Source organism: Ranitomeya variabilis, chromosome 4 (genome assembly GCF_051348905.1).
Source record: "Ranitomeya variabilis isolate aRanVar5 chromosome 4, aRanVar5.hap1, whole genome shotgun sequence".
Classification (NCBI taxonomy): domain Eukaryota; kingdom Metazoa; phylum Chordata; class Amphibia; order Anura; family Dendrobatidae; genus Ranitomeya; species Ranitomeya variabilis.
This window is the reverse complement of record NC_135235.1, coordinates 406,240,049-406,260,573: the sequence shown is the minus strand read 5'-3', so window position 1 is coordinate 406,260,573 and position 20,525 is coordinate 406,240,049. Positions and strand designations below refer to the sequence as shown.

The 20,525-nt window shown below is 43.3% G+C and overlaps 1 protein-coding gene across 5 annotated transcripts in view; it reads left to right on the top strand.

Moving 5' to 3' along the window:
• LOC143764962 (centromere protein Q-like) overlaps positions 1–16,466 on the top strand; it is a 64,037-nt gene extending 47,571 nt beyond the window's left edge. For 3 of the 5 annotated variants that reach the window (XM_077251115.1, XM_077251117.1, XM_077251114.1), the window contains 2 exons: positions 12,763–12,831; positions 16,262–16,466. In XM_077251115.1, the coding sequence (XP_077107230.1) occupies positions 12,763–12,831; positions 16,262–16,390 (198 nt within the window). In that variant the 3' untranslated portion in view covers positions 16,391–16,466. Of the gene's footprint in view, positions 1–1,754; positions 1,971–12,762; positions 12,832–16,261 lie in introns of those variants that run through there. The other 2 variants (XR_013213307.1, XM_077251116.1) reach the window with 2 other exon arrangements.
• Positions 16,467–20,525: the final 4,059 nt, after the last annotated feature.

Genomic DNA, 20,525 nt, shown 5'->3' with positions numbered 1-20,525 from the left:
ATCTACATCCCAAAGCACTATCTATCAAAGATAAATTCCTTTTTCATTAACTACATCTGGAACGGCAAACGCCCCCGAATCAATGCCAATTCTCTGGCTCTGCCAAAATCAAGAGGAGGAATGGGTGTCCCAGATATCTTCAAATACTACCGAGCAGCGATGCTTACTAGAGTAGTAGATTGGATTAGAAACCCTCCGGAAAAATTGTGGATACCTATTGAAGAACAACTAGCCCCTATTCCCCTCAGGACATTGGCCCTTTTGCATAACCACTCAAACCTAAACCAATTGCTTTTCAACGAAATTACAATCGCTATTCTTAAAATTTGGAGAACAGAGTTCCCCAAATTAACCCCACCTATCTCCCCAATTTTGACGTTACAAGACATCGCGGGTCCCATCCCCTTTAAAATGCCGAAAGATCCCTCTAGCTCCACTAGTGACTTACCTAATCCACCTCTACCACTTGACGATCTTTTTATCGACGGGTCCCTAATGAGTCTCGCTGAACTCCAGGCCTCAAGACCACAACTAAATATTACTTTTCTCCACTACAAAAGACTGAAAGACTACTGCTATAAGTACAAAGGACAATTAGACCTGCTCCGTCCACTAACTCCCTTCGAACAACTGTGCGCCCATAAAAACCCACCCAAAAAAGTCCTATCAAAAATTTACAACCTTCTGTTGATGGACGGTGCTAATATCAAAAGAGCCTTCATAGGTCTCTGGGAGAGAGATCTCAATATTTCTTTTACTGATGACCAGATTGCCTCTATCTACATCAAATCTCATGGACCCTCACAATGTGTAAAAATACAAGAAAACTCATACAAGGTGATATCTAGGTGGTACCGCACCCCAACACAAATTCATCATTGGCACCCCTCCACTTCCGAATTGTGTTGGAGATGCTGTTCAGACTCAGGCTCTTATTTGCACATCTGGTGGTCATGCTCAAAAATTGCCCCCTTTTGGCAAATGGTCTCGAACATAATCTCCACGGTGTTAGGCCAGTACACTCTCCTACATCCTCAATCCACTCTACTTAACCAACCCTTATGGCCCGGGAATCCTCCGGCTTCTAAACTGGCAAGCTATATAATAGCAGCCAGAAAATACCTAATCCCCACTTTCTGGAAATCTACTATCACCCCTACCAAAAAACATGTATTAGATAAAATTGATCTTTTATACCATACTGCTGAGCTAATTGCCAATACACAAGAATCTCTCACCTTGTTTAGACGTACATGGGAACCGTGGACTACCTTCCGCTCCAGCCCTGACTTCCTATCAACAATATCGGATGTTACCTGACCCACTCCAGCTCACCAAAACCTATATACTGAGCTACCCCCTCATTCTCAACTCCATTCCCTAAGATCTTCTCTACCATCGGTTCTTTCCTCCCCTCCCCCTCCTTCCTCCAAATATTCCCTTCAGTCTCCCCTCCTTCCCTTCTCCTACCTCTCTGCTACCCCCCTTTCCGTTAATCCTCTCAATTTTACTACCCTTACCCTAAAATTCTACCCATGTTTCCATTGTCTTCCTTAATCACCATTTCTAGCTCCTTTCTTGTCCCTATGTCGAAGTCCGATCTAAGAATCTCATCCAGTTTTTCAAATTTAATGTATCCTTACAATTTGTTGGACTCTTGTTATTGTCCTATTGGATGCTTAATGTTTCATGAAACTCCTTCTGTTTCTTTTTCATTTCCTGTTCAATGGTGTTTCTTTTTCTTCAATAAAAAGAAAGTTGAAAGACAGACTAGAAATACAGTGGAATACTTGGCTCTGCTGGTGTAGAGAATCCCAGGAGCTCCATGAAATCCCTGAAAGGTTGATCCCGCCAGTAGCAGTATCTGAAGGGTTCCGTGAGGAGAGGCTGTCAACTTGGAGTGTTAACCGAAGAGACCAGAGGGATCCAGGATAGGAATCGCCAGAAGAAGACTCTGTAAAAATAGAGATGTAAGTATCGTGCAAAGTGTGGCCTGAAGCTGAGGCAACAATCCCAGAGAATAAACACGTTGCCCAGGCACCTCCCTTAAAGGGGAGGATGCTTTTTATGCACAGAGCATCATAGCACAGACAGCCCTAATAGAGAACAGGTGCACTGCTGTTTTAAGTATGTGCAGGAAGCCGGGCGCTGCTCCTAAGCGCATTTCCAGGAGACCTGCCAAGAGGATGCAGGTTCTTAGCAGAGAAAGGAGCCGCTGATCGTCCGGAGCCACAGACAGGGTGAGTAAAGCTGTGTGATAGTCTCCCTGCGTGGCGGAGGCCGGGCCTGTGGCTGAGGGCATGACAGCAGAAAGTGCAAAGCCAGGAAAAAATTAGGAGGGTAATACAGTAATCCTCTTTAGGTGTCTGCTTCTTCGTGGATTCCCAGGTGCCTGGGCTGTAAGTGACCTGGCTTCGGAGAGTGCCTGAGCCCCTGACATGTAGAAATGGGCAACATCTCCTGTGCCACCTACACCATCGCTTGCTCCTGAATAGGAGGTGGAGAACCCAAAGGACAGTACAATCTCCCGGGGGTGGTAGCCCCTTCTCGAGCCACCTTGAGGAGCCTCTCCCAGGCCTGTTCATTTTTCAGGAAGTGTTCATCCTGTTCCCTTCCTTTTCTCATCACACCCACTGCACACCAACGATTTTTACCCTCCATTTTAAGGAACGTGACTCTGGTTCCAGCCATCAGTTCTTGCAGCCTTCTAGGCAAGTGTTCCGTCTCTACTGCCTGTTGGGGAATGAGATGTCATGATGGGTCCCAGACTCTTCTATGGACTCCATCTCCACTGCCAGTCATAAGTAACTACCTCCCACCCGGGATGCCAGCTGTCAGTACCTTGCAGCCAACAGGCCCTGTAGCATTTCTTTAGTCCTGGTCCTTGCTTGCCTCCTCACTTCTGACCAGCCTGGGCCCCGCAGTCCGCTCACAAGTTGCTGACTCATGGCTCTCCTGTCTGCAGTCCGCAAGAACCCCAGCAGTGAACCCTGTGGCTTGGGTTCGGGCCTTGGCTGTTCTGGGAAAGCGTCCACTTCTGGATCAAAGGCTACTGCCACCTCTACTGTTGTGACAGCTTAGTCTTGCTCCGATATTTCTTCTGTCACTTCCCTTGGGAGTCTTGAGGGATTCTACCATCCTTGTCGCTCACTAGGCAAGTTACACTGTATGAATTACTAACACAATCCAGAAAAAAAATGTAACTTTTTTTTTTTTTAGTGTTTATATTGCACTGAAATATACACAGGGCACGTAATACTCTATGTGTGAGTAATTGAATCTAGAAATATTTTTAACTTTGTTTTTTTTACATACCACCATAATGTAACAATAAACGTGTTACACTATATGGATGACTAATTGAATCCAGAAAAAAATGTTGAACGCAAAGTTGATGTACTTCTACACTCATAAAGGCTTTGCAGAAAGTGCAAAGCCAGGCAAAAATTATAAGGAGGGTCATCCATAGACTGCAGCCTGGGTTCCGGCCCTGTTGGTTCTGGGAAAGCAGACCGTTTCGGACCACAGGATCCTACTACCTACACTGTCGCACCAGCTTCCTCTAGCTACAATATTCCTCCAGTCATTCCCTTGGGAGTCTCGCTTGATTTTGCCATCTTTGTCACCCACAGAGCATGTAAAACTCAAAGTAGGAGTAACTGAATACAGAAAAATTTTTCAACTTTTTTTTGGAGTGATATATAACACAGAAATGTACCATGAAGCACGTAATTCTCAATGGATGACCGCATAGTCAATTTTTTCACCCCCCAAAAAATGTGCACAACTGCCACAGCTATATATTTAGCAACGGACTGCAAAGCCCTAATCCCTGCCTAGAGACTTAATTCAGCCACTCCCTCCCTCCCTAGGCTAAATGCGGAATATTGTAAAAACAAAAAACACTGGCGCTCCTAAATAGAAATGAAAATTTATTGATGAAAAACAGGTAGTCCTTTGTGTAGAATGCTGCTGGTGATTGGCACAGGTTCTGTGTACACCTGTCAAAAAAAAGTGGGTTACTAGTAGGAGTAATATTCACCTGCGCTAACTACAATTGGGTGAAAATGTGGAAATCGGATATGGGTTAGAAATATGAGTTAAAAACCACTTACAATTTGCTAATGTTGGAAAAGTTACAGATAGACTCCGGATCCTGTTTGATGCCTGTTGCGGGTGGCGTTATAATTTATTGGTGCCAATATGAGTACTGCGCTGTTTGCAGATGCTCAGGTGTTTGAGGATGTTCACTCTTGTATCGTCTTACGGTTCCCCCTGAGGGATAAATGTGCACCTCTTAAATTGTGATTACACTAATCCATTTATAGAACCTAGAAATGTGGGTCTGGGTGTACTCACTCTTGATGGGAGGTCAATGTGCTGATAGCCATCAGATAGTAGGAGGCCCTCAGGGCAGGATATATGTCCTGTGTAATGGAGTTTGGGAGGATCGTCTCCCTGAGTGAATGTGCCAATACAACATACAGATCAACATGCACACATGTTAATAGTGCCCACTGCACTGACGAATACTCACTGATTCCCCATGCTGCAGGGCCTGGATGTCATGCAGGACGCAAGCGAGTTACCGCTGAGGTTTTGTGAGGGTGAATCCCAGCCCCGCACTGTGTTATGCATTATGCACAGTGCGGGGCTGGGATTCACAAGCCGGGTTGCCGCACAGGTGCAGTCTCCGAGACTGCATCTGAGGTCATACGGGCATCACTCACTGCGCCTGCCCCAGGCAGAACAAAACAGCGCAGGCGCCGAAGAAGCCTTGAGTGACGGCAGTGTGGCGTGTGCAGCAGGGGGGTTAAGACCTGCCTCCATGGCTAAAGACAGGTATTTTTGCGAAATTATAAAACGCTTTATTTCTGCTTTGACTGCACCAATAACTAAAAGAGCCACCTTGTCAGAATGCAGCATTACTGCTGCACAAGGTGGCTCTTTTAGTTTCTAACGGCTGGAGGGGGTGTCAGTGTCCCTTTAATGACCGAGCCAATTTTTACAATTCTGACCACTGTTACTTTATGAGGTTATAACTCTGGAACGCTTTAACAGATCTTGCTGATTCTGAGACTGTTTTTTCGTGACATATTGTACTTCATGTTAGTGGTAACATTTCTTCGATATTACTTGCGATTATTTATGAAAAAAAAACAGAAATATGGCAAAAAAATTTTGAAATTTTGCAATTTTCAAACTTTGTATTTTTATGCCCTTAAATCAGAGAGATATGTCACAAAAAATAGTTAATAAATAACATTTCCCACATGTCCACTTTACATCAGCACAATTTTGGAAACAATTTTTTTTTTTGTTAGGGAGTTATAAGGGTTAAAAGTTGACCAGCAATTTCTCATTTTTACAACACCATTTTTTTTTAGGGACCACATCACATTTGAAGTCATTTTGAGGGGTCTATATGATAGAATATAACCAAGTGTGACACCATTCTAAAAACTGCACCCCTCAAGGTGCTCAAAACCAGCCCTTTACGTGCTTCACAGGAACTGAAACAATGTGGAAGGAAAAAATGAACATTTTACTTTTTTTTGCAAACATTTAAATTCAGAACCATTTTTTTTTTATTTTCATGAGTGTAAAAACAGAAATGTAACCATAAATTTTGTTGTGCAATTTCTCTTGAATACGTCGATACCCCATATGTGGGGGAAAACCACTGTTTGGGTGCACCTCAGAGCTTGGAAGAGGAGCGCCATTTGACTTTTTCAATGCAGAATTGGCTGGAATTGAGATCAGATGCCATGTCACGTTTAGAGAGCCCCTGATGTGCCTAAACAGTGGAAACGCTCCACAAGTGACACCATTTTGGAAACTAGACCCCTTAAGGAACTTATCTAGATGTGTGGTGAGCACTTTGAGCCCCAAAGTGCTTCACAGAAGTTTATAAAGTAGAGCCGTGAAAATAAAAAATCACATTTGTTTACACAAAAATGATCTTTTCACCCACAAATTCTTATTTTTACAAGGGTAAAAGGAGAAATTAAACCACAAAAGTTGTTGTGCAATTTCTCCTGAGTAAGTCGACACCCCATATGTGGGGGTAAACCACTGTTTGGGCGCACCGCAGAGCTTGGAAGAGAAGGAGTGCCGTTTTACTTTTTCAATGTAGAATTGGCTGGAATTGAGATCAAACACCATGTCGCGTTGGGAGAGCCCCTGATGTGCCTAAAGAGTAGAAACCCCCCACAAGTGACCCCATTTTGGAAACTAGACCCCTTAAGGAACTTATCTAGATGTGTGGTGAGCACTTTAAACCCCCAAGTGCTTCACAGAAATTTATAACGTAGAGCCGTGAAAATAAATCCTTTTTTTTTTCCTCAAAAATGATTTTTTTAGCCTGCAATTTGTTATTTTCTCAAGGGTAACAGGAGGCATTGGACCCCAAAATCTGTTGACCAGTTTTGTCCTGAGTACGCTGATACCCCATATGTGGGGGGAGCACTGTTTGGGCACCCATCGGGGTTCGGAAGGGAAGGAGCGCCGCTTGGAATGCAGACTTGATGGGATGGTCTGCGGGCTTCGTGTTGCATTTGCAGAGCTCCTGATGTACCTAAGCAGTAGAAACCCCCCACAAGTGACCCCATTTTGGAAACTAGACCCCCCAAAGAGCTTATCTAGATGTGTGGTGAGAACTTTGAATACCCAAGTGCTTCACAGAAGTTTATAATGCAGAGTCGTGAAAATAAAAAAAATCATATTTTTTCCACAAAAATGATTTTTTAGCCCCCAAGTTTTTATTTTTACAAAGGTAACAAGAGAAATTGGACCCCAAAAGTTGTTGTCCAATTTGTCCTGAGTACACTGATACCCCATGTGTGGGGGGGACCACTGTTTGGGTGCATGGCAGAGCTCAGAAGGGAAGGAGCGCCGTTTTGGAATTCAGACTTTTATAGAATGGTCTGTGGGCGTTATGTTGCGTTTGCAGAGCCCCCGATGTACCTAAACAGTAGAAACCCCCCACAAGTGACCCCATTTTGGAAACTAGACCCCCCAAGGAACTTATCTAGATGTGTTGTGAGAACTTTGAATGCCCAAGTGCTTCACAGAAGTTCATAAAGCAGAGTCATGAAAATAAAAAATATTTTTTTTTCCACAAAAAAGATTTTTTAGCCCCCAAGTTTTTATTTTCACAAGGGTAACAGGAGAAATTGGACCACAAAAGTTGTCCAATTTATCCCAAGTACGCTGATGCCCCATATGTGGGGGTAAACCACTGTTTGGGCGCACGGCAGAGCTCAGAAGGGAGGGAGCACCATTTGACTTTGAGCGCAAAATTGGCTGTGGCGTTTAGAGACCCCCTGATGTACCTAAACAGTGGAAACCCCCCAATTCTAACTCCAACCCTAACCCCAACACACCCCTAATCCCAACCCAATCCATAATCCTAATCACAACCCTAACGATAATCACAACCCTAACCCCAAAACAACCCTAATCAGAACCCTAAATCCAAAACACACCCCTAATACTAAACTCAACCCTTCCCTCAAACCTAACCCTAATCCCAATACACCCCTAATCCCAACCTTAACGCTAATCCCAAACCTAACCCTAATCCCAAACATAACCCTAATGCCAATCCTAACCCTAATCCCAACTCTAACCCTAACTTTAGCCGCAACCCTAGTCCTAACTTTAGCCCCAAACCAAACCCTAACTTTAGCCCCAACCCTAACCCTAAATTTAGCCCCAACCCTAACCCTAGTCCTAACTTTAGCCCCAACCCTAACCCTAAATTTAGCCCCAACCCTAACCCTAGTCCTAACTTTAGCCCCAACCCTAAATTTAGCCCCAACCCTAACCCTAGCCCTAACTTTAGCCCCAATCCTAGCCCTAAGCCTAAATTTAGCCCCAACCCTAACCCTAAATTTAGCCTTAACCCTAAATTTAGCCCTAACCCTAAATTTAGCCCTAACCCTAAATTTAGCCCCAACTCCTCTAGCTGCCGGCCGGCAGATCATGGCGGGCGCACTGCACATTCGCCCGACATTTTCTTACCGGAGGAAGAAGCCGGCGGCCAGGAGGGGACACGGGAGGACCCAGGGACACCGGTAAGTATAACAGGGTCCCCGAATCCCCCTATTTCTCTGTCCTTTGATGTGCGATCACATCAGAGGACAGAGAATTACACATCGCTTTTTTGTTTGCGGTCGCCGGTAACAGTTAATTACCGGCGATCGCAAAACAGGGGTCGGTAAAAACCAACCCCGATCATGTTCTTTGGGGTCTCGGCTACCCCGAGCAGCCGAGACCCCAAAGATCTTCCGGGTGCCGGCCGGCGGGCGCACTGCGCATGCGCCCGCCATTTTTTGGACGGAACAAGATGGCGGCACCCATCGGGAGCCACGAGGAGCACCGGGGGAGACAGGTGAGTATCGGGGGGTGATCGGGGACCCCATTTCTCCGTCCTCTGATGTGCGATCACATCGGAGGACAGAGAAATTAAATGGGAAATCGCGTATTTTTTTGTTTTTGTTTTTTTTTCGACCGACGGTAAACGGTTAATTACCGGCAATCGCAACCCAGGGGTCGGTAAAACCCCCCCGAATCATGTTCTCTGGGGTCTCGGCTACCCCCGGTAACTGAGTCCCCAGAGAAAATCCGACTCTAGGGGGCGCTATTCACTTTTTCCCCAGCTCCGATAATTAACGTAACTGTGGTTTAACCCCTTCAAGACCCAGCCTATTTTGACCTTAATGACCTGGCCATTTTTTTTGCAATTCTGACCAGTGTCCCTTTATGAGGTAATAACTCAGGAACGTTTCAACGGATCCTAGCGATTCTGAGATTATTTTTTCGTGACCTATTGGGCTTCATGTTAGTGGTAAATTTAGTCCGATAATTTTTGCGTTTATTTCTAAAAAAAAAACGGAAATTTGGTAAAAATTGTGAAAATTTCGCAATTTTCAAATTTTGGATTTTTGTTCCAGTAAACGAGAGATTTATGTGACACAAAATAGTTAATAAATAACATTTCCCACATGTCTACTTTACATCAGCACAATTTTGGAAACAACATTTTTTTTTTGCTAGGAAGTTATAAGGGTTAAAATTTAACCAACGATTTCTCATTTTTACAACAAAATTTACAAAACCATTTTTTTTAGGGACCACCTCACATTTGAAGTCACTTTGAGGGGTCTATATGAGAGAAAATACCCAAAAGTGACACCATTCTAAAAACTGCACCCCTCAAGGTGCTCAAAACCACATTCAAGTAGTTTATTAACACTTCAGGTGTTTCACAGCAGCAGAAGCAACATGGAAGGAAAAAATGAACATTTAACTTTTTAGTCACAAAAATGATCTTTTAGCAACAAAAATTTTTTTATTTTCCCAAGGGTAAAAGGAGAAACTGGACCACGAACGTTGTTGTCCAATTTGTCCTGAGTACGCTGATACCTCACATGTGGGGGTAAACCACTGTTTGGGCACATGGCAGGGCTCGGAAGGGAAGGAGCGCCATTTGACTTTTTGAATGAAAAATTGGCTCCAATCTTTAGCGGACACCATGTTGCGTTTGGAGAGCCCCCGTGTGCCTAAACATTGGAGCTCCCCCACAAGTGACCCCATTTTGGAAACTAGACCCCCCAAGGAACTTATCTAGAAGCATAGTGAGCACTTTAAACCCTCAGGTGCTTCACAAGTTGATCCGTACAAATGAAAAAGTACTTTTTTTTTTACACAAAATTTCTTTTAGCCTCAATTCTTTCATTTTCACATGGGCAACAGGATAAAATGGATCCTAAAATTTGTTGGGCAATTTCTCCTGTGTACGCCGATACCTCATATATGGGGGTAAACCACTGTTTGGGTGCACGGCAAGGCTTGGAAGGGAAGGCGCGCCATTTGACTTTTTTAATGGAAAATTAGCTCCAATCGTTAGCGGACACCATGTCGCGTTTGGAGAGCCCCTGTGTGCCTAAACATTGGAGCTCCCCCACATGTGACCCCATTTTGGAAACTAGACCTCCCAAGGATCTAATCTAGATGTGTGGTGAGCACTTTGAACCCCCAAGTGCTTCACAGAAGTTTATAACGCAGGACCGTAAAAATGAAAAATAATTTTTCTTTTCTCAAAAATGATTTTTTAGCCCACAATTTTTAATTTTCCCAAGGGTAACAGGAGAAATTGGACCCTAAAATTTGTTGTCCAGTTTCTCCTGAGTACGCTGATACCCCATATGTGGGGGTAAAGCACTGTTTGGGCACACGTCAGGGTTCGGAAGGGAAGTAGTGACGTTTTGAAATGCAGACTTTGATGGAATGCTCTGCGGGCATCACGTTGCGTTTGCAGAGCCCCTGATGTGCCTAAAGAGTAGAAACTCCCCACAAGTGACCCCATTTTGGAAACTAGAACCCCAAGGGAACTTATCTAGATGTGTGGTGAGCACTTTGAACCCCCAAGTGCATCACAGAAGTTTATAACGCAGAGCTGTGAAAATAAAAAATAATTTTTCATTCCTCTAAAATTTATGTTTTAGCAAGCAATTTTTTATTTTCGCAAGGGTAACAGGAGAAATTGGACCCCAATAATTGTTGCCCAGTTTGTCCTGAGTATGCTGATACCCCATATGTGGGGGTAAACCACTGTTTGGGGCGCACGTCAGGGCTCGGAAGGGAGGGAGCACCATTTGACTTTTTGAACGCAAGATTGGCTGGAATCAATGGTGGCGCCATGTTGCGTTTGGAGACCCCTGACGTGCCTAAACAGTGGAAACCCCTCAATTCTAACTCCAACACTAACCCCAACACACCCCAAACCCTAATCCCTACTCTAGCCATAACCCTAATCACAACCCTAACCCCAACACACCCCTAACCACAACCCTAACACTAATCCCAACCCTAACCCTAATCACAACCCTAACCCCAACTTTAACCCCAACACACCCCTAACCATAACCCTAACCACAAGCCTATTCTTTACCCTATTTCCAATCCTAGCCCTAATTCCAACCCTAACTTTAATTCCAACCTTAAGGCTATGTGCCCACGTTGCGGATTCGTGTGAGATTTTTCCGCACCATTTTTGAAAAATCCGCAGGTAAAAGGCACTGCGTTTTACCTGCGGATTTACCGTGGATTTCCAGTGTTTTTTATGCGGATTTCACCTGCGGATTCCAATTGAGGAACAGGTGTAAAACGCTGCGAAATCCGCACAAAGAATTGACATGCTGCGGAGAATACAACGCAGCATTTCCGCGCTGTATTTTCTGCACCATGGGCACAGCGGATTTGGTTTTCCATAGGTTTACATGGTACTGTAAACCTGATGGAACACTGCTACGAATCCGCAGCGGCCAATCCGCAGCGGATCCGTAGCCAAATCCACAACGTGTGCACATAGCCTAATTCTAAAGATAACCCTAGTTCTAACCCTACCCCTAACCCTAGTTCTAACCCTAGTGGAAAAAAAAAATATTTTCTTTATTTTATTATTGTCCCTACCTATGGGGGTGATAAAGGGGGGGGGTTCATTTACTATTTTTTTATTTTGATCACTGTGATAGGTTTTATCACAGTGATCAAAATGTAGCTGGAACGAATCTGCCGGCTGGCAGATTCGGCGGGCGCACTGCGCATGCGCCCACCATTTTGGAAGATGGCGCCCGTGGAGAAGACGGACGGACACCGGGAGGCTCGGTAAGTATGAGGGGGGTGATCGGAGCACGGGGGGTGGGATCGGAGCACGGGGGGAGCGGACAGGAGGACGGAGCGGACAGGCGGACGGAGGGGACTACGGGACAGATCGGAGGACAGGGGAGGCGATCGGTGGCGGTGGGGGGGGACAGATCAGGCTTTCCAGCCATGGCTGGATGATATTGCAGCATCGGCCATGGCTGGATTGTAATATTTCACCAGTTTTCATATTGAAATATTACAAATCGCTCTGATTGGCTGTTTCACTTTCAACAGCCAATCGGAGCGATCATAGCCACGGGGGGGTGAAGCCACCCCCCCTGGGCTGAAGTACCACTCCCCCTGTCCCTGCAGATCGGGTGAAATTGGAGTTAACCCTTTCACCCGATCTGCAGGGACGCGATCATTCCATGACGCCACATAGGCGTCATGGGTCGGATTGGCACGGACTTTCATGACGCCTACGTGGCGTCATGGGTCGGGAAGGGGTTAAGTACCCTTAACTGCCGCCATTAAAAGGCGTATCGGCGGTCGTTAAGGGGTTAAAAGATCCAAAATGGTATTAGAAAAAATACATTCAATTTGATTTTAAAAATACAAAAAAAAAAAATCAGTAAACACAGAGGTCTTTTTTTTTTTGTTAAATAAGTAATAGTAAATAAAACATTTTTTAAATGTACTATACCAATTCTCATGATGACCTGAACAGTAAAGTTACGCTGTCTATTAAACGGTAATAATAGAAAAGTGTTTTGTCTGAAATGCTTGTTTATGCATTCTGTATTAGCAGGTCCTTATCCTTGAAGAGTCATTATTTCACCCTTTGTATGCAGCTTTAGGATAGGGCTTCCTTTAGTCTCTTTCCTAGCCCCATTGACAAGGCTTGGCACAGGCGGTCAGCAGTGATAAGTAGCCCTGTCTCACCAGACGCATTATAAGCTGCTCATGCTGCCACCTCAGTTGTCCCGAGTGTCACTGTTGGACTTGTCTTTCATTCATTATTTGCCCAGAACCTTGTTAGTGCTGTTCAGTTTGATTTAATCTTGTATCTGAATTTGTTGAATTTTTCATCACATTAATTCTGATTTACAGGATAAAATCTTATCAAATATAGACCCCCTGGAACTTCCACAAGGGACATTTGAGGCTCCAACAATGCAAGTATGTAGATCTTTATTATTTAAAAAAAATGCTAGTTTAATTTTATTCTATGTATAGGAAAATATTTTTGTTGCGTACTTGAAATGCAAAGAAAACCTCATACTGATTTTACATGATTGACATGTAGTGGACATTTAGTTTTCACCCTATTATTTCCTGACCTAATGAAATAATTGCCTTCATGTAAAATGGGAGGATGTGTTTTCACAGTACTGTAGTTTTTTTTTAATAAAATTGGGATACATTTAGACAACCCCTAAGTAAAAAATATAAATAACCATATATTAAACCACCTGCTCCATCGCTATTCCAGTTATAATGGGCCGGACCTCCTGACGCTTAAATGACCTCCGTTAAGTCATGTGAACGTTGCAGCCAATCAACGGCTGGTAATAAGCTTCCTCGCTCACTTCCCTTGGACGTCCAGGAGTATAATTTCTTTATTTATTTATTCTTAATTTATTTTACATTGGGTACTACAGCATTTAAGAAATAGTTGTCCAAGTAGTGGAGATCTCCTTTAATGAAAGTAAACTACACACTATTTTCTCAGTGCTGAGGCCGTTGTAGCCACAGGATTTTATTAATTAGCAAGTTTCTTCTAAAGACACTCAACTCTTGCAGTTCAAGCTATTTGATATCTTTGCCAATAACGTGCTAAGTGCATCTGTTCTTTTCAGATTAGAATAGAGTACCATATATGCTCGAGTATAAGCCAACCTGAGTATAAGCCGAGACCCGTAATTTTGCCACAAAAAACTTAATGACTCGAGTATAAGCCTAGGGTGGGAAATGCAGCAGCTACTGGTAAATTTCAAAAATAAAAATGGATACCAATAAAAGTAAATTAATTGAGACATCAATAGGTTAAATGTTTTTGAATATCCATATTGAATCAGGAGCCCCATATAATGCTCCAAACAGTTCATGATGGGCCCCATAAGTTGCTCCAAACAAAATACACCCCATATAATGCTCCGTAAAGTTTATGATGGGCCCCATAAGATGCTTCATACAAAAATATGCCCCATATAATGCTGCAAAAAGGTTGATTATGGCTCCATAAGATGCTCTATAGAAACATTGGCCCCATACAATGCTGCATAAAGGTTGATTATGGTCCCATAAGATGCTCCATAGAAACATTTGCCCCATATAATGCTACACAAAGGTTGATTATGGCCCCATAAGATGCTCCATAGAAACATTTGCCCCATACAATGCTGCATAAAGGTTGATTATGGCCCCATAAGATGCTCCATAGAATATTATGCCCCATATGCTGCTGCAGCGATTAAAAAAAAAAAAAGACGTACTCACCTCTTGTCCTGAGCAGGCGGGGACACCGGCACTTGCGATATTCACCTGTCCCTGTTTCACCGCCGCACGCCGCTGTGTCTTCCGGCTCTCTGACTGTTCAGGCAGAGGGCGTGCACTAAGCACGTCATCGCGCCCTCTGACCTGAACGTCACAGCCAGAGGAAACGGAAGACAGAGCCCGGCGGTGTAACGGGGACAGGTGAATATCACAATGCTCACCCTCCCCCGTCATACTCACCCTCCCGGCGCGGTCCCTGGCAGCTTCTCCGATGCAATAGTTTCCTGGCTCCGGCAGCTCTTCCTGTACTCAGCGGTCACTGGTACCGCTCATTAATGTAATGAATATGCGCTCCACCCCTATGGGAGTGGAGTCGCGTCCATATTCATTACTTTAATGAGTGGTACCACGTAAGAGCTGCCAGCGCCCGAAGACCACCAGAGAAGCAGGGACAGACAGAGACGCGCCGGGAGCAGGTGAGTATGATGTGACAGCTGCCGCTCCCCCTGCCCTGCCGACCCCCTGGGACAATGACTCGAGTATAAGCCGAGAGGGGCACTTTCAGCCTAAAAAAATGTGCTGAAAATCTCAGCTTATACTCGAGTATATACAGTAATTACAGGACTGCAGTAATACGTGTGCCTTCCTATATGGCACACAGTGAAATAGAGTCTGCAGCCTGCACGGGGACGCTCATAACATTTTATTTATTTTCATTTTAGTCTTTAAATATGTGCATATCCTGTTTGTAAGTGGATTACATGAGTATGCTTTTGTTTACCTTTCCTGTTCCTTTTAAGATTTGAAACATTGTTTTGATAACAATTTAGTTGCCTTTTGGCACTGTTTTCCAAGGGCCTTTAAATATTGAGCTTCAATGTTAGACACTGTCCATAGGGTGGCACTGTTTCTGGGGAAATAAAAAAATGTGACCTTTAATATTTAACCCCTTAGTGACAAAGCCAAATTTTAAAAATCTGACCAGTGTCACTTTATATGGTAATAACTCTGGCACACTTTGACAAATTCCAGTGATTTTCAGATTGATTTTTCGTGCCACATTATATTTTATGGTAATGGTAAATTTAGGTCAATATGTTTTGTGTTTATAAAAAATTATCAGAAATTTGACAAATGTGTAAAAAAATTAGCAATTTTCAAACTTTGAATGATTTTACCTTTAATTCAGATTGTTATACTACAGCAAAACATTAATAAATCATATTTCCCAAATGCCTGCTTTACATCAGCACCATTTGTAAAATGTTATTTTATTTTGTTAGCATTGTAGGAGGTTTAAAAAATGTAGCAGTAATTTTTCATTTTTTCATGTAAATTTACAAAATGTATTTTCTTAGGGACCTATCCAGGTTTGAAGTGACTTTAGGGGTCCTATATATTGGAAATCTCCCAAAAGTGATACAATTTTAAAAACAGCACCCCTCAACATATTAAAATTTGCCGTCACATAGTTTATTAACCCTTAAGGTGATTTTCAGGAATTAATGCAAAGTGACATGACAATTAAAAAGTGTATTTTTACCACCTAAATGTCGCTGACTTTTGAACAGGCCACTGTAGCTGGTAGACCCTAAGGCCACTATTTGGTTGTGAATTGCCATGGCAAACATCAGGACCACACAATCATCATCTCAGGGTGCCAATGGGGATAAAGAGGAAGCCGCCCATACTCTTTTAAACATTTATATGATGGTCATTATTGACAGCAGCATCTAAGAGGTTAAACATATGGATGGTGAAAACACTGATCATGACTGATGCAGCAAGATGTGAGCTATAGTGTACAGCCGGCAGCTGCTGGATTGTTACCTGTATGGGGATGCTATTCTCTTATATCTCAGGTCAGTTAAAAGACGTATTGATGGTCATTAAGGGGTTAAACTAAATTCAGCCTCTTTAAGAAGTTTCTAGTATGGTATAAAATTCAGAGTAAAAACTCAAATGTCATATCAGTTTGTTACATATGCATGAATCAAGCAGTATAGCAAACGTGTAATATATTAGAGAAGAGGAAGAGGCAGGGTTTTATTTTATTTTGACTAAGGGTTTTTTAAAAAGGTCCTCTACAGATCATCTGCTCTTTTCTCTCCAGGACATGGCAAAAAAGCTGAAAAATCCTAAGCTACTTCTGAAGGTAGTTTCCCGGGTCCAGTCACGTCGGATCTATAAAAATGCACGGAATCTTCTAAAGATGTCTTATGCTGAGACATCCACCTTGTGACCTGCTTGATGAGGAGGGGACTTGGCTGTCTATATCTGGAATGTTGCCAAAATAAAGACTTCTGCGGAAAGCTGAACGTGGCTTCAGATCCTCTTTTACTTTTTTCTATTTATACTAAAAATATGTTTACATTTTGTTGCTTTTTTGAATGCTATTCAGTTAGTTATACAATTATGATGATTCACACACAAACAGTATGATGGCCCACCCAGCCCTCTGTAAGTATTGATATTTTAGAAATAAAGTAACTAAACTCTTTTCTATGGCCTGTGCAGTGCACGGACTAAAGGTACCGTTACACTAAACGACTTACCAACGATCACGACCAGCGATACGAACTGGCCGTGATCGTTGGTAAGTCGTGTGGTCGCTGGGGAGCTGTCACACAGACCGCTCTCTCCAGCGACCAACGATCAGGGGAACGACTTCGGCATCGTTGAAACTGTCTTCAACGATGCCGAAGTCCCCCTGCAGCACCCGGGTAACCAGGGTAAACATCGGGTTACTAAGCGCAGGGCCGCGCTTAGTAACCCGATAATTACCCTGGTTACCATTGTAAAAGTTAAAAAAAAAAACAGTACATACTCACCTTCTGATGTCTGTCACATCCCCCGGCGTCCACCGAGAGCTTCCTGCACTGACTGAATGTGTCAACGCCGGCAGCAGCGGTGACGTTACCGCTGTGCTCTGCTTTACGGCCGGCGCTGACACAGTCAGTGCAGGAGCTCTCGGCAGCAGCACGTAACCCTGTGGACGCCGGGGGAAGTGACAGACATCAGAAGGTGAGTATGTAGTGTTATTTTTTTTTTTAACTTTTACAATGGTAACCAGGGTAAATATTGGGTTACTAAGCGCGGCCCTGCGCTTAGTAACCCGATATTTACCCTGGTTACAAGTGAACACATCGCTGGATCGGCGTCACACACGCCGATCCAGCGATGACAGCGGGTGATCAAGCGACGAAATAAAGTTCTGGACTTCTAGCTCCTACCAGCGATATCACAGCGGGATCCTGATCGCTGCTGCGTGTCAAACACAACGAGATCGCTATCCAGGACGCTGCAACGTCACGGATCGTCGTCGTTCTTGCTGCAAAGTCGCTTAGTGTGAAGGTACCTTAAGAGCTCACACATATTAGCGTACAAAAACTAGCTCTGTAATTGACAATTCAGAAAAGGGAGGAGGGGGGAGGGGGAAGGGTTGAAGCTTGACACGCCGAGACATACATCTGAGAGCCGTTGCAAATGAATGTAACTGGTGGGTGCCGTACCTTGCTGGTGATTTTCAGCTGAAGTAGAAGAAAGGAGAAATGGGAATTTCCAGCACGTCCATCCAGTGTAAGTAAAATAACCAAAATTTATTAGAACATTTTAAAAAACAATTTTAAAAAAAGAGAGAGGAACCCTCTTTGCCTGACGCGTTTCTGGCGCACCACAGCGCCCTTAGTCATAGGAACTGACTAAGGGCGCTGTGGTGCGCCAGAAACGCGTCAGGCAAAGAGGGTTCCTCTCTCTTTTTTTAAAATGTTCTAATAAATTTTGGTTATTTTACTTACACTGGATGGACGTGCTGGAAATTCCCATTTCTCCTTCTAGCTCTGTAATTGCTCTTGAAAAGTTGGACGAGTGGAATCCATATGGTTCAAGTTATGCTATGCAAGTGTCCTTTTTTTCTTCTCACCTAGCATCCGTATGTAATGTGTTTTAATATCTATTACATTCTTTAATTTTTCTATGAAATTTAAAGCTAGTTTTCAAACTAATAAAGCAATCTTATATATAGATAGAATAAATACGGTATACAATGGGGAAAATTAGTACTTGATACACTGACTATTTTACAAGTTTTCCCACCTACAAACAATGGAGAGGTCTGTAATTTTTATCGTAGGTACACTTCAATTATGAGAGATAGAATCTAAACATAAAAAATCACATTGTATGATTTTTACATAATTAATTTGTATTTTATTTCATTAATTAAGTATTTGATACAAAAGAAAAAGATAATTAAATTTTTGGTACAGAAACCTTTGTTTGCAATTACGGAGGTTAGATGTTTCCTTTAATTCTTGACCAAGTTTGCATATGTCAGTCGTTAAGTGGACATTCCCAGTAACCGCGTAGGTAAATGCACGGGTGGTGGTATTCCTGGCATACGCTGTGATCCAATATTCATCTAAATTAGATGTATAGTTATACTAAAAATATAAGTAATCAGACTTATAGCTATTAAATAACACTAATAAAGGTTACATTTTAACCCCTTCATGACCCAGCCTATTTTGACCTTAAATGACCTGGCCGTTTTTTGCAATTCTGACCAGTGTCCCTTTATGAGGTAATAACTCAGGAACGCTTCAATGGATCCTAGCGTGTTGTGAATTCTGTTTGTGGGCTCCCTCTGGTGGCTACTGGTGGTACTGGTTGACTTCTGTCTTCTATCTCCAGTGCACCTGTTCGCATCAGGAAATGGGAGTTTCCTATATAGTCTGGCTTCTCACTCATTTACTTGCCGGCTATCAATGTTACCAGAGCTTCTCTGTTACTTGCTACCTGCTCCAAGTCTGCTGAGTTAGATAAGTTTGATCATTTGTACCTTTTGTCCAGCGTGCATTTATATGAATCTTGCTGCTGGAAGCTCTAGTGAACTGAAATGACCACTCCGGTGTCATGAGTTGATACCGGAGTTTAAAGTCATTTCAGGATGGTATTTTGTAGGGTTTTTAGTTGACCGCGAAGTCCACTTTTGTATTTTCTGCTATCTAGTTAGTGGGCCTCTCTTTGCTGAACCTGTATTCATACTGCGTATGTGTTTTCTTCTTAACTAACCGTCATTATATGTTGGGGGCTACTATTACTTTGGGGTTTTCTCTGGAGGCAAGCCAGGTCTGTGTTTCCTCTATTAGGGGTAGCTAGATCTCCGGCTGGTGCGAGACGTCTAGGGATAAAACGCAGGTACGTTCCCCGGCCACTGGTAGTTGTGCGTTAGGTTCAGCATCGCGGTCAGCTTAGATTCCATCTTCCTAGAGCTAGTCCTGTTTTTGCCCATGTCCCTGCCATTGGGATTCATGACAGTATAGCCGGCCCATGTGTTAAGTATTGGCTGAAGAAGGAGAGAAAAGAAGTCTCTGACACCTTTTTTTTTTTTTTTTTTTTTTTACTCTGAAGTCTGTTTAGCCATAATTGCAGTCTGCTTCTTTCCCCTCCTCTTAATCCCTGAATGGCTCAGATCTCAGCTGCTGAGAAATGGATATCCAGAGTTTAGCTTCAAATCTGAATAATCTTGCTTCTAAGGTTCAAAATATACAAGATTTCGTCATACATGCTCCTATGTCTGAACCTAAAATTCCTATACCAGAGTTTTTTTCTGGAGATAGATCTCGTTTTTTGAATTTTAAGCACAATTGTAAATTGTATCTTTCTCTGAGACCTCACTCCGCTGGAGACCCTGCTCAGCAGGTTAAGATTGTTATTTCCTTGCTGCGGGGTGACCCCAGAATTGGGCATTTGCATTGGCGCCAGGGGATCCTGCGCTGCTCAATGTGGATGCGTTTTTTCTGGCGCTGGGGTTGCTCTATGAGGAACCGAATTTGGAGATTCAAGCGGAAAAGGCCTTGATAGCCCTCTCTCAAGGGCATGATGAAGCTGAAATATATTGTCAAAAGTTTCGTAAATGGTCTGTGCTTACTCAGTGGAATGAGTGCGCCCTGGCGGCGAATTTCAGAGAGGGTCTCTCTGACGCCGTTAAAGATGTCATGGTGGGGTTTCCTACGCCCACAGGTCTGAATGAGTCCATGACAATGGCTATTCAGATTGACCGGCGTTTGCAGGAGCGCAAACCTGTGCACCATTTGGCAGTGTCTTCTGAGCAGGCACCGGAGAATATGCAATGTGATAGAATTCTGTCCAGAAGTGAACGGCAGAATTATAGGCGTAAAAATGGGTTGTGTTTCTATTGTGGCGATTCTGCTCATGTTATATCAGCATGCTCTAAACGCACTAAAAGGGTTGATAAGTCTTTTGCAGTTAGCAACTTGCAGTCTAAGTTTCTTTTGTCTGTAACTTTGATTTGTTCGTTATCATCTATTAATGTGAATGCCTATGTGGACTCTGGCGCCGCCCTGAGTCTTATG